Source organism: Ipomoea triloba, chromosome 10 (genome assembly GCF_003576645.1).
Source record: "Ipomoea triloba cultivar NCNSP0323 chromosome 10, ASM357664v1".
Lineage (NCBI taxonomy): Eukaryota > Viridiplantae > Streptophyta > Magnoliopsida > Solanales > Convolvulaceae > Ipomoea > Ipomoea triloba.
Genome location: NC_044925.1, coordinates 9,432,744 through 9,446,763, shown reverse-complemented (window position 1 = coordinate 9,446,763; position 14,020 = coordinate 9,432,744). Strand labels below are relative to the sequence as shown.

The window sequence follows — 14,020 nt, the reverse complement described above, 5'->3', positions numbered from 1 at the left end:
TAGGCTGACCAAGGCCAAACAAAAGTTTCTATGGAATCTATTAGGATATTGATTCATTTGTAATGTTTTCGAAAATCACTAAATGAACTTAAGGAAATGTTCCAAGTGATATCTTCTTTTGATGAATCAATCTTGTCTCCATATCGCAATCTGTGTTCGAGAGGTAGTTCGAGAGGTACATGTTCGGTTTGCCTGTCTGCGTTATGTCTCGAAAAAGGGGTAGTTCGCGAGATCACTTCAAAAGATATCAAACTGACTATCTACATACCTCTAAATGGAGGAATAAGGAGGGTTAGGGATCGATCACTCAGGGGGAAGATCCTTAACCACAGAAACGCTCAGATGGAGGAATAAGGAGGGTTAGGGATCGATCACTCAGGGGGAAGATCCTTAACCACAGGAGTGCCTAGATGGAGGAATAAGGAGGTTTAGGGATCAATCACTCAAAGGGAAGATCCTTAAACTAGCAAAGTCGAGAGTTTACCTTCGAGAGGTAAAAAAAATGAGCTCAACGGATATATGTGGAATGGTTAATGTTGGGCATTAATGTTAGCCACGTGGTCTTCGGTTATTGACGGTTTTTCCGCTCTTAAAGGCATTACCTTGATAAGTGGGAGCATGCTTATATAAATATCATGTCTTTATATCCCACTATCCAAAACCGCATTATTTTTTTTACCAAAAATACCCTTACCATATCTTACATACATAACCGTTATAAAGGGTATTTCTGACCTTTAAATTCTTTTAAATTAACCGGGATCTCTTTTTCGGGTCAAGCTCTCAACCCTACCCATATATCCAACCCGAATCCACATGATATAAAAGCCAAATTCTTCTTCCTTACCCGGATTCAAGCTCAAACCGAATACCCAAAACCCCCAAATCCGAAACACTGTACACATTCCCTCCAAAATCTCAAATCTGTCAACAATGGCGTCCGAATCCTCCACATCAACCTCATCTTCCGACGCATATCAGAGGGAGTTGCTACACATTCGCTCTCAGATCAAACAAGTCAAGGCGGGAAGTATCCTTGACAAAAACGGCTTCATCACCCACTCGTCAAATCCAAAAATGGCGGAGAAAGTCCTGAAGAAGTTTGAGAAGGCATGACTAATGAAATATATGACGCACGACTACCGAACCATTCACGACCTCGACTTCACAGAATGGTTCGCGAATGCTAAGGTCACGAAGGGCAAGATTGAAAGCCGCTTCAATGAAATTGATATTACGACCTCTGTAGGTGACCTCAGAGCGGCATTCGACTTCGCGACGTCGGAGGAGGCAGTCCAGCATCTCTCGGATTACGACTTGGACAAGCAAGCTTTTTGGGATAAAATCCGACTGGAGACTACACCGCCCAGAACATCCTCTGCCCTCCGCAAGTTCCACCTAAAGGAGAGGTTTGCTCTTACTGCCGACCTTATAATGAAATTCGTGCTCGGCAAGGTGTCTGGAACTGACGAAATCAATCTGGACATCCTCAAAATCCTCCACGCCATATGGAACAACAATCTGGACATCCTCAAAATCCTCCACGCCATATGGAACAACAACAAAATGGACTGGGCACATATCATCTTCAACTCTCTTCAACAGCAGGTGCAAAGCTCAGTCTCCAACACCAACCTGACGATCAAGCAGGTGCAAAGCTCAGTCTCCAACACCAACCTGACGATCAATAAAAAGGTTGGTTTTGGTTTTGTTGTTCAATATCTTCTAAGTTTGAAGGGCTTAGAACTGAGGGAAGGGCGAGAGATTCATCGGAATACCTATATGGGTAGGACGAAATCTCAAGCTTCAAAGGCTAAAGGTGTTAAGGGTGCACCTTCTCCCTCGAAGCCTAAGGGAAGGGGCAAAAGGAAAGCCCCAGCCAAGGAGAAGGAATTTGATGATGAGCCTCTGGATACCCTGGTCAAGAGGGTTGCCTTGCCAAAGAGGGCCAAGAAAGCCAAAACCATCGCCATCACTCAGATTCGAGAGGTAACACCCTCAGTTATCCAAGTACCATTCGAAGACAGGGCACAAGCCCAGGGGGAACCTCAGGCTACACTGGCCACTGAGGTTGAGAGAGTGCCCCCTACCAGGTCTCTGTCAGAAGCTTTATCTGTAAGTCTACATACTGGTGATAATGCTGAGGGTGCTGATGAGTCTACTGACGAGCCTCGAGAGGAGGTTCGAGAGATTGAAGGTACTGGGATCAGTGATCCAGTACAGACAGAAGTAGAGGAACCACGAGAGGTGGTTCGAGAGATAACAGTGGAAGCTGCATCGGCAACAGAAATCCTATCTGCTAACTCTGATGAGCTGAATGCTGAAATCACTTCTCAATTGGATCAACGTACTGAAAATGTGTCTAGCTTGGATGACTTCTCCAGAGTGCTTCGATGGATCAACTGGAGAACAGGTCCGATTGATCAACTGATTTCGAGAGCAGCAGATATGGTGGCTGAGGAGGACTTTGCTTTAAATTGGTTAAACCTCACTGCAATCCCAGCCAATGAACTTCTGAATCTTGCCCATGAGATGCACGTGACCAGGAGAAATCTTGGTCGATCTGATAAAGGAAAGGGCATAGCTGTTGATGCACAAGAAGCTGAAGCCGAGCCTGTAGTGGATCCTGAATTAGAAGCTAAATTTCAAGAAGATATCAGGCTCGCCACTGCATTATCATTGGGACATCAAGTAGAGGATACGAGAGATCCAGGAGAGACCTCTGGGATTGCTCGAGATGATTTCGAGAACCCAATACCAACAGCCGCAATCCCCTTGTCCCAAGTAAGTTTCTCTGCCCTGGACGAACAGGTAGCAGCTTCGAGAGGTGAATCCGAGACCTCTGAAGCACTTGAAGTGGCTCCTAACACTGTTCTTCTTCTGCCACCACCTACGTCCACACCCTCGGTTGACAACGATGAAGCTCAAATAGTTCGAGAGGGTGAAGTTCCGTTGCTCACACTGCCGGGTTTTCCTACTGCTCCTGAAATAATTATCATTCCAGACTCATCGGAGCAGACCGAAGTGCAGTCCAATGAGCACCTAGAGCAGATTGCCCCAAGTCCTGCTGGTTCGAGAGGTACTGAGGAGGACGATGCGACCATCGAAGGTGGAAACCGGGAAGCACCTATCGACACTTCGTCTCCAACCTCACCAGCAGATGACCAAGTTCCCAGCACTGGTTCGAGAAGTGACGCTGAGGGAGAACTTCTATTGGATGGAAACCGGGAAGCGTCCAATACCGAAGAACCCTCCCTGGCTGAACCAATCTCAATAGTTGCTGAAGCTGAGGCTCCAGGTTCGAGAGGTGAAGAGCAAGAAGTGATCCATCCCTCAGGTGGAAACCGGGAAGCGCCTGACATGGAGCTACCTTCGAGCTCTGAACCCAGTGTCCCTGTGACTCCTCAGACACTCAATCGAGAGGTGGACTCGCAACTGCAAGTTATGGGTGGAAATCTGGAAGCACCCAAGTCCCCTCCGACAAAAGGTACTTCTCACTTCTCTTCTCCTACTTCTGACTATGATCAACAGGCCGAAGAAGTCTTCATTGGCGAAGTGCGTCAATTCATGGCTGATCAATCTCAGAAGATGGCTCAGCTCGAAAGGATACTCGCTGTTGTCCGCAATGCTGCAATGCCTGCTGCTGGCACAAGTGAATCCCAAGGCCGTCATGCCGAACTTCTCGAACAGGCAGTATGGGCTGAGGATGCAGCACGGAAAGCCGCTGATGAAGCTGCTGTAGCTCGAGCAGAGGCTGCAAGTGCGAGAGCTGAATTAGCCGAGATGCGAGCAGAGCTTCGAGCCTTCCAGTATTCCAGTGAACTTCGACAGGACGTGATGAAAGCACTACTCGATGATCTGTCGAACCAAGTGCCTGCCCAACTTCAAGCACTCTTCGAAGGTATGTCCACCCTCCTTTCCCGTACTGATGATGCCACCAAGGGGGAAAATAAAGGGAAAAAGGGGGAAAATACAACTGGCAAGAAAAGGGCAGCAAGTGAACCAGCTGGACCTCCTCCAAAAGTTCCAAAATCATTGAGTAAACAACTGGAGGAAGCGAAAAGAGCAGAAATCTTAAGGGTCCAGCGTACACTGGAAATGGAGAAAAGGAGAGAAGAGGACAGAGAAAGGAGAAGAAGAAGACAAGAACAACAGTCAGAAGAAGAAAGAAAAATCGACCTTGTCATGACAAACTTTAAGTTTGGGAGCAGGGAAGATACTGAACAAAAACTGACTCTGGAGATATTCAAGCTTCTGAAGATCACTGGAATATCTGTTCACAGCAATATGTCTCCAGAAGAATGCATTGCATGGTGGAAAGATGGAGTGATTGATGGAGAATTCGTGGGGGAAGCTTACAGAAACTACAGGCATCTAGATGTTACAGACGAATACATAAGCCTGGTAAATCCGAAAGACCCCATCAAGACACGAGAAGCTATTAACAAGAAGAGGGAAGCCAACAACAAGAAGTAAGCTCTCGTGGCCCAAACTCCATCTTATTACAGTGTATTGCTGTTTATGTTGTTCTTGGTTCTATATATTCTTGGTTTAAATTCTTCTACTAAGCTCAGCTATGTAAACATTCCCTTAATCTTAAATATATATATATCTTTTGCTGGGGGTGTTGTGTGAATTTGCTTATTCATGCTTTAGTAGAATAATTGTCAAACTTACCATATGCGCTGAAAATAAAATCTATGTTTAACCTCTATCAAATCAGCCATATAGAGTAAGTATAAGTGTTGGCATCATCAAAAAGGGGGAAATTGTTAGGAACATAATGTATTAGGTTTTGATGATACCAAAATGTATTTTAGAATCCCCTAAGTCTCAAAAGATAGGAATCAATGTAAGTTCGACAAGTAAACTAAGAGCGAAAATACAACCGGGTAACTTGAGCTCAACTCGGAAAATATTTAATATAAAAAGGACGTGAAGACACAGATCAATAAAAGAACAGAGGAGCGAAGGGGGAACTTTCGTAAGAGAACGGTTCGATTCGAAAATCTTAAGGGGTGTCTATTCAAACGTTCAAGTGCCTGAGCTCAATTCGGAATATCATCCTGATATTCAAAATAGCGAGAAACACATCTTAGTGTTTGAGAGAGTTACAAAGCTTAAACTGCTATACATCTAGAAGGTGACGAAGCTGCTCTACATCGAAGTTGATTCAACGATAGCTTTTGGTAGATTGGAGCTTGTTACATTCAACTGTGACAACCAAAGGTCCTTGCTTTGGATTAAGCAAGAAGAGGCGGAGTAACCTGGCAGCTGTCTAGTGAAGATCCTGAGGCTTGAGGCGGCTTGGTGATCAAAGCTCAAGTGCTCGAGAGGTGGAGTAACTGGAAGCGGGAGAAAAACCTGAGGAGAGGGGAGTAACCTGGAGATCTGTGAAGATCCTGAGACTTGAGGCGGGCTTGGTGATCAAAGCTCAAGTGCTCGATAGGTGAGTAACAAGAAGCGGGGCGAAAAACCTGAGGCTTGAGGCGGCTTCGTGATCAAAGCTCAAGCGCTCGACATTGTACTAAAAAGGGAAGTTTAGTGCAATCCTTCCAGGGAGTTTCTGGAAGAAGAGTGGACGTAGGCGGGTTGGCCGAACCACTTAAAATCTCTCTCGCATTTACTTTCTGTATTTATCTCTCGCTAACCTCTCGATTGCACTGCATATAAACACACCTCTCGAACTAACTCAAACTCGTGCTAACTAAAAGGGGATAACTTTTCCGCTGCGCATAAAACTTTGTCTTCACCTCGTGAGGTATCGAACCTAAACATCCTGAGTTCAATACACACGAGAGGTTGAAAAGATTTGCAAAATCTTATACAAGTCTATTCCCCCCCCCCCTCTAGACTTGTACCCCATCCCCTTGGGACCAACATGGAAATATTCTAGTAACCGTCCACGCCAGTCCACACGCGTGTGGCAGACGTGGGGCGGCACCAGAAAATCTGCGCGATGTTTTAGTATTTAAGGGACATTTCAGCTAGGTTTAGGGAGTCTTTTGTCACATTTTCTATTCTACATTTTTAGGTTAGGTTTAGTGAGGATTAGGAGAGGAGGAGGAGCTCTTGGAGAAGAGAACTAGATCTCCATAGCTTTGAAGATCTTTTGGGTAACTTCTTTCATTAAAGACTTGTTTTCTCTATGGTTTTCTCTTGCCTTTCCTTTTTCCTTAAAGTTGTTTGCTTTTTATATTGATCTTATAGATATGCTTTTCTATTTTGATGCTTTAATGTTGTTAAAGCCTATGAGAGGCTAATCCCTAGGATAGGGGCTAGATTGAATGGATGATTGGTGTTTATGATCTAATTTGATTAATGAGTTTTGATTTCTTTGGGGAATGTTGAATCTGTGTGTATGTTCTTGTATGATCTTGTTGGATCGAGAGCCCCGATCTCTCCAAGAGTATAGGATCATCTCTTTGGCGAGATATCGCAAAGAGATGTAGCCCACTACCCACATCTCCCGCTCTCAATCTGAGAAGATGAGATCCGGAGGGAACTTGTAGACAAAGTGTTTGATAAAATTCCCCAACCGACTGAGGATTGGGAGCTTGAGTGTGACGCCACTCAGGACAATGTTCCAAGCTCGTTCAACCGTAACTCAAGGGAAATCAATACTCTACCTTGCAATTTTAACCAATCTCCATGATATCTTAGCCCCATCCGCCTTTATTTCCCTTTGTTTACTTCTTTGTTTCATTACCCTTTTTCCCTCTTAACAAATCCTTTTTACCAAAATCCACATGATCCATCTTAACGTTATTCAAACAAACCAAGGTAGCAAAGCCGTATATTCTCCAAATTGCCATCCACGAGAGATACGACACTCGGGGAGTTCATGACTCTTCGTTTTAACACCCTTCATACCTCCTTCACATTCACACTCACCACTTACACAAACCTTCAGTATTCATCAACAATTCTATCATACATATGCAAGGATTAGGTCATTCTATTCCATACTCAACTCATAGTCAAAAGGTCAACAAATGGTCAAATTCATCTTCTTCCTCTAGACTAGCTTGAGGTTGAAAAATGGAAAAAATATGAAAGTTAAAATTGGACCAAATAACAAGTTGGATATAACAATGTAGTGCCTAGAGAGTAGGAAAGTTGCAAACTTTGTCCACCATGCTCACTATATCATCAAGGATCTCATCATGACAAGAGAATACCCAAATCAAACAATTTCAAGATCTAGTCACAAAGAGATGGTAAAACATGGAATTTCTAGCGTATAGAAGCAATGTAGGCCTATTACAAGTCTACTAAGTCATTTCACAACAATATATCTCAAGAAAAATCTTAAACAAGAAAAACCCATGGAGATATGCTTTAAGGAGAGTAAGTTCTTCATTAAACAAGTAAATAGCAAAAGGGAATATGTTCTTACCTTGGAAATGACTTAGGAAGATCAAAAGAAGTTGAAAAACTTGGAAGGAAATGCTTTAGAGTTGTGTATTTTTAGCTTGAGGGAGACTTTAGCTCGTGGTGGTGAAGAAATGGGGTAGGGAAGGGTTTTAAACTACTTCGCGTGAAAATTCCGCGAAAAATCTGGTGCTCGTCCACGCACGTCACCACGCGTGGTGGTGGGCGTGGGAGCGTTCTGGTTCATTTCTACGCCTGCTCACACGCGTGTGAGTGGCGTGGCAACTTACTGGAAATGTTCCACGCCTACTTACACGCGTGGTAGCAGGCGCGGAAGGCGTTATGTGCAAAACTTTACCTTGATTTCCCTTCCTCCCTTTGTTAATGATGATGATTGTCGATCGATTGTGGGCAATTTGTAACTCTCGGGTTGATGATCTGTACTTGTTAGCTCAACCGAGGTTATAGAAACATTATTGAAATAACGATAAAGAAAAGTATATTATAGATAATAAGAAAAACTTAAAGGAATGTAAGATAACATTGGGACTGCCTCCCAAGTGCGCCATTGTTTTACGTCTCCTAGCCAGACGTAGTGTGGCCTATCCTTCAAGGCACACAGATTTTGGGACCTTACCAAGCGTCCCGTGAACTTTAGCTTCAAGGTATGTCCCAAGATGGGTAACATCCTTGAATTCGAAAGCAAAGAAGGGGAAAGCATATTGTATTGATAAACAAACAAGGGGTACTACCCTATGTTGTTTAAGGATAGCAAGCCTCTCTTCTCCTTTCTCGTTATGGATTCCATCCCTCAAAAAGTTGTCCTTAAAAGCTTCCCAGTGAACACACTCACCACCATCTATCTCTCGTGAAGTGTCTACACCCTCTCCCGAATCATCAAATTCGCAGATCTCACTTTCACAAGAATAAAAAGAATTGATATCATCCTCACTCCCCAAATCATCACAAAATTGTAAGGAATCACATTCCCATGGACAAAAGGAAACTTTTTCACACTTATCAAGATTATCATTATAAATCGCAAAGGAGTCATCCTCACAAACATCATAAGAATATTCAATTAGAGTTGGAGTGAGAGTTTTACCTTGTGTGGGTTTTTCGTCTTCCCACACTATTTCAATATTATCCTCATCTTCACTCTCAATCTCTCCCCATTGTTGCGTGTTCAACTCAAGAGTCGAAACTTCTTGGAGTACCAGGGTCTCAAGTTCTGTGCATTCTTGGACACTCACCTCTTCATCATTAATCGGCTTTTCCATCTTGTCACTCTCTTGTTGGTCGGTTTCCATTGTCAGGTGATCTATTGGTAGCATTCTCTTCATAAGCTCTTCCGACATAGATAGCATTTTGGTCTCGATTTCATCCAGTGGAAGTCCTTCCTCACGAAGAGCAACAAGATTCTTCTTCATTTCGCTTCTAATCTCATTTCTTAGATTGATGGTATCTTCCTTGGCCATTTGTATGAACATTTCTACTTTTTCTTTCAAGATTTGGATTTCATCATTGACCGGTGGAAGGTTTTCATAAGATGGTATAGGTTGGGTGAAATTTTGAGCAAAAGGTGGTGTTTCATAAAAATATTTATCATTTTGTTGTGGTGGGGGTGAATAGCTAGTATTGGTGTAAGAATGAGAATACCTATATCTCTCAGGTTGATGGTTTGATGGAGGGTTATAATGAAGTAGAGGTTCAACGGTTGAAGGAAATGTGGCCTTTAATGCCGGTTCACAACTTGGATCAATCTCCTTCATGACTTGAATAAGTCGGTTGTTAATATTCTCCGCTATTGAACTAAGAGATTCCTCTCCATTTTGGTATGTAGGTTTCTCAATTCTCTTGTAATTAAGCATAGAGGATGTAGCACAAGGATATGGCTCGTAGTTCGGATAAGTGAAAGTGTTTGGGTAAGGTGGGTATATATATTGTAATGGTGGGTATAAATAAGGAATTGGATAGTATTATGGGTGTTGTTCATAGGTTTGAGGTGGAATATTTCTTGTGTATGGTCTTCCATGGTATGGGTAACCATGGGAATACGGATAAGCACTCATTTGTAAGCTTCAAGTGGTTAGTAGTAGAAAATTTCCTGCGCAAGCTTAACAAGCAACAAATATTTCGCAACTAAAAGTAGTTGCAAGTGAGCACAAGATATGTTCAAGATAAATAAGCTCACTTCTCTAATCAAGTAACAAAAATAAGAAAATAAAACAAACAAAAAGAAAGAAAGCAATTCAAGAACTCTTAAAATTCTACTTCAAAGATGTCAACACAATTCAAGAACCGTTTGCCATCCCCGATAACGGCGCCATTTTGACAAGCTGTGTGTATGGGGTGAGTTGTGAAGGTGAAGGGTGGAAGTGGTAAAACGAAGAGTCAAGACTCCCCGAGTGTCGTGTCTCTCAAGGATGGCGAATGGGAACCGAATTAGTTTGTTGGCATGTTAGGAACCCCGAGTTGTTGATTTTGATGATACCAAACTATACGAGGAGACCCCCAATTTTTCTTAGATGAGTATGCGTTTATCTTAGTCTTAAAAGGTAACCGAATCCTTAGTTTACGAAGGATTTTGAGTCTTACATACCGAAGTCATGAAGACTTCGATCGAAGACTCGAAGACTCGAAGACACGAAAAGTTGAAGAACCGAAGACTAAGATCTTAGGCCGAAATCTGGAAGGGCCAAGCTCTTATAACCGAGCAATCAAGAGTATGATTGACTTGAGGAGTTTAAGAGAAATGATAAGGACAATCATTCTCTCACAACCAAGGCAAAGACATTCTCTGATAAGTTGTCTTATCTACTGCCTTGAGAATGGGTATAGCTGAATGTCATTTTGGGTCACATGCAACGATCCCAAGGAGCATTTAATGATTGTCACCTTTTTGAGGAACAAAAGACACTTTGTCCTCACACAAAAGTGGACAAACGGCTAGAAAGTACTGACATTCTGAAAAAGGAGAAAACAATACCCATTGGATATTACACACTGGACAATAGGTTTTGAATTTCACTTTCCCTCCAACGGATCTGAAATTCCACCTATAAATACCCTTGTCCCATCTCACTTTAAAAGGGGTTGGAACACGCGAAATATTGTCATTCAAGTAAAAAATTTTCAGTGTGATATTCATAAACTTTTCAACCATCTCTACAAGTGAAGTAGAAAGAGGCGGAGTAAACTTGGAGAAAGTTGAAAAACCTACAACAACAAGACTGCCGGGCTTAGTGATCAAAGGAGCTTGTTGTAACGGAGATTGTACTATAAAGGAGTTTATAGTGCAAACCTTCACGTGTTGTGAAGAAGAGTGGAGTAGGCTTAGTAAACAGCCGAACCACTATAAAAACTCTCTCTCTCTCTCTCTCTCTCCTTTTATTTTACGTATTGCATTGCATACACCACTCAAACCTAACATCTTTTACAAGAAAAACCTAAGTGCAAAGTTAAACTAAAATTTGATATAATCTCTCCGCTGCGTTTAACTCTCTTGTTCAAAAAGTTTTCAAAAACCCTTGAGTCTATTCAACCCCCCCCCCTTCTAGACTCATATCGTTACCACCGGGACCAACAAGTGGTATTAGAGCTAGTTACCCTGAACGGTGAACACTCTGTGTATGCTGCCTGGTGATCCTCTTTGAAAATTTCATCAATTTTTTTTAAAACTTTGCACTATGTCTAAAATGGAACATCATAGGCATTTTCTTATGTTTAACCTGGATAAGTTTGATGATTGGAAAGTGCGCATGCAGGCTCACTTGTCTGCCATGCANAGAAAGAAAGCAATTCAAGAACTCTTAAAATTCTACTTCAAAGATGTCAACACAATTCAAGAACCGTTTGCCATCCCCGATAACGGCGCCATTTTGACAAGCTGTGTGTATGGGGTGAGTTGTGAAGGTGAAGGGTGGAAGTGGTAAAACGAAGAGTCAAGACTCCCCGAGTGTCGTGTCTCTCAAGGATGGCGAATGGGAACCGAATTAGTTTGTTGGCATGTTAGGAACCCCGAGTTGTTGATTTTGATGATACCAAACTATACGAGGAGACCCCCAATTTTTCTTAGATGAGTATGCGTTTATCTTAGTCTTAAAAGGTAACCGAATCCTTAGTTTACGAAGGATTTTGAGTCTTACATACCGAAGTCATGAAGACTTCGATCGAAGACTCGAAGACTCGAAGACACGAAAAGTTGAAGAACCGAAGACTAAGATCTTAGGCCGAAATCTGGAAGGGCCAAGCTCTTATAACCGAGCAATCAAGAGTATGATTGACTTGAGGAGTTTAAGAGAAATGATAAGGACAATCATTCTCTCACAACCAAGGCAAAGACATTCTCTGATAAGTTGTCTTATCTACTGCCTTGAGAATGGGTATAGCTGAATGTCATTTTGGGTCACATGCAACGATCCCAAGGAGCATTTAATGATTGTCACCTTTTTGAGGAACAAAAGACACTTTGTCCTCACACAAAAGTGGACAAACGGCTAGAAAGTACTGACATTCTGAAAAAGGAGAAAACAATACCCATTGGATATTACACACTGGACAATAGGTTTTGAATTTCACTTTCCCTCCAACGGATCTGAAATTCCACCTATAAATACCCTTGTCCCATCTCACTTTAAAAGGGGTTGGAACACGCGAAATATTGTCATTCAAGTAAAAAATTTTCAGTGTGATATTCATAAACTTTTCAACCATCTCTACAAGTGAAGTAGAAAGAGGCGGAGTAAACTTGGAGAAAGTTGAAAAACCTACAACAACAAGACTGCCGGGCTTAGTGATCAAAGGAGCTTGTTGTAACGGAGATTGTACTATAAAGGAGTTTATAGTGCAAACCTTCACGTGTTGTGAAGAAGAGTGGAGTAGGCTTAGTAAACAGCCGAACCACTATAAAAACTCTCTCTCTCTCTCTCTCTCTCCTTTTATTTTACGTATTGCATTGCATACACCACTCAAACCTAACATCTTTTACAAGAAAAACCTAAGTGCAAAGTTAAACTAAAATTTGATATAATCTCTCCGCTGCGTTTAACTCTCTTGTTCAAAAAGTTTTCAAAAACCCTTGAGTCTATTCAACCCCCCCCCCTTCTAGACTCATATCGTTACCACCGGGACCAACAAGTGGTATTAGAGCTAGTTACCCTGAACGGTGAACACTCTGTGTATGCTGCCTGGTGATCCTCTTTGAAAATTTCATCAATTTTTTTTAAAACTTTGCACTATGTCTAAAATGGAACATCATAGGCATTTTCTTATGTTTAACCTGGATAAGTTTGATGATTGGAAAGTGCGCATGCAGGCTCACCTGGATAAGTTTGATGATTGGAAAGTGCGCATGCAGGCTCACTTGTCTGCGTTTGATGATTGGAAAGTGCGCATGCAGGCTCACTTGTCTGCCATGCATGATGAGATGTGGGACGTGCAGGCTCACTTGTCTGCCATGCATGATGAGATGTGGGACGTAATAACTGATGGACCCATTCAGATACTACAAGTTAACCCCAATCGTGTTGCCACCGATCCAACTTCACCAGAGATGATACCAAAGGAGAAATCCTTACTTACTACTGAAGAGAGAACTCGAGTAAATCTTGACAATATAGCGAAGGATATACTCTACAAAGCTCTGGACGAATCATTGTTTCCAAGAGTGAGAAAGTGCAAAACCGCTAAAGACATCTGGGATGTGCTTATGCTGATAGGTGATGGAGATGAGCAAGAAAAGGAGAACAAGCTAACCATTGCCATGAAGAAGTTTGAAGATTTCAAACTAAACCCGAAGGAGTCCATAACTGAAATGGAGGCTCGGTTCATAAAGCTATTAATGGAGATAAATGATCTTGATGAGAAAAAGCTTGTTAGGAACATAATGTATTAGATTTTGATGATACCAAAATGTATTTTAGAATCCCCTAAGTCTCGAAAGATAGGAATCAATGTAAGTTCGACAAGTAAACTAAGAGCGAAAATACAACCGGGTAACTTGAGCTCAACTCGGAAAATATTTAAGCTTAAGGTAAACTTGTGTGAACATCTTAGAAAGTCTCGTGTTGTAATCTTATACATAGATCAGAAGAAGGCACGGGACGACACTGGAGGAATAAGGGTCTGCGAGACATCAACTAAGTCTCGAGACATAAGCAGAGTCCGAGAGATAGGATCTCTCCGTACAACAACCCAGTTCGAGACATAAGCAGAGTTCGAGAGATAGATCTCTCGATACATGGGGATCAAGACATCAAACAATCGAGACATCAATCTTGGTCTCGATAAACTGACATTTCTCCAAAAGGCTGAATGACGGTCAGGAAGCATGAATAAAGTTTGGAGAAGAAGAATATCATGGAGATAAAATATTAAGGAGGTGCCAGAAGTGGATGCCACATCAGAATTCCACAACAAACGGATAGAAGGTGCACTAATCCAAAGTTGGTCTTATTCCCTAGAACGAGGATCAATGAGAATTTAAAAAGACTAACTTTTACCAAAAGTAGCAAGTGGAGCATGGACTCAAGAAAGTGGATTATGGAATATCCACTACCAAACAAAAGGTTCAAGTTACAAGACCACCACTCCATGAAAAACGCTGAAAAGATGCAAGTCCCACACACAGCATGGGAGACAAATT

At 42.1% G+C, this 14,020-nt stretch overlaps 1 protein-coding gene across 1 annotated transcript; it reads left to right on the top strand.

Annotated features, from left to right (window-relative positions):
* The first annotated feature begins 12,832 nt into the window (after window positions 1-12,832).
* On the top strand, window positions 12,833-13,270 carry LOC116033114. Its single transcript, XM_031275868.1, has one exon. It carries the CDS (start codon window positions 12,833-12,835, stop codon window positions 13,268-13,270), a length of 438 nt encoding a protein of 145 aa, XP_031131728.1.
* Window positions 13,271-14,020: the final 750 nt, after the last annotated feature.

Excerpts from the sequence above, each read along its gene's own strand:
- LOC116033114 (XM_031275868.1), top strand. The coding sequence starts at position 12,833 with ATGCATGATGAGATGTGGGACGTAATAACTGATGGACCCATTCAGATA.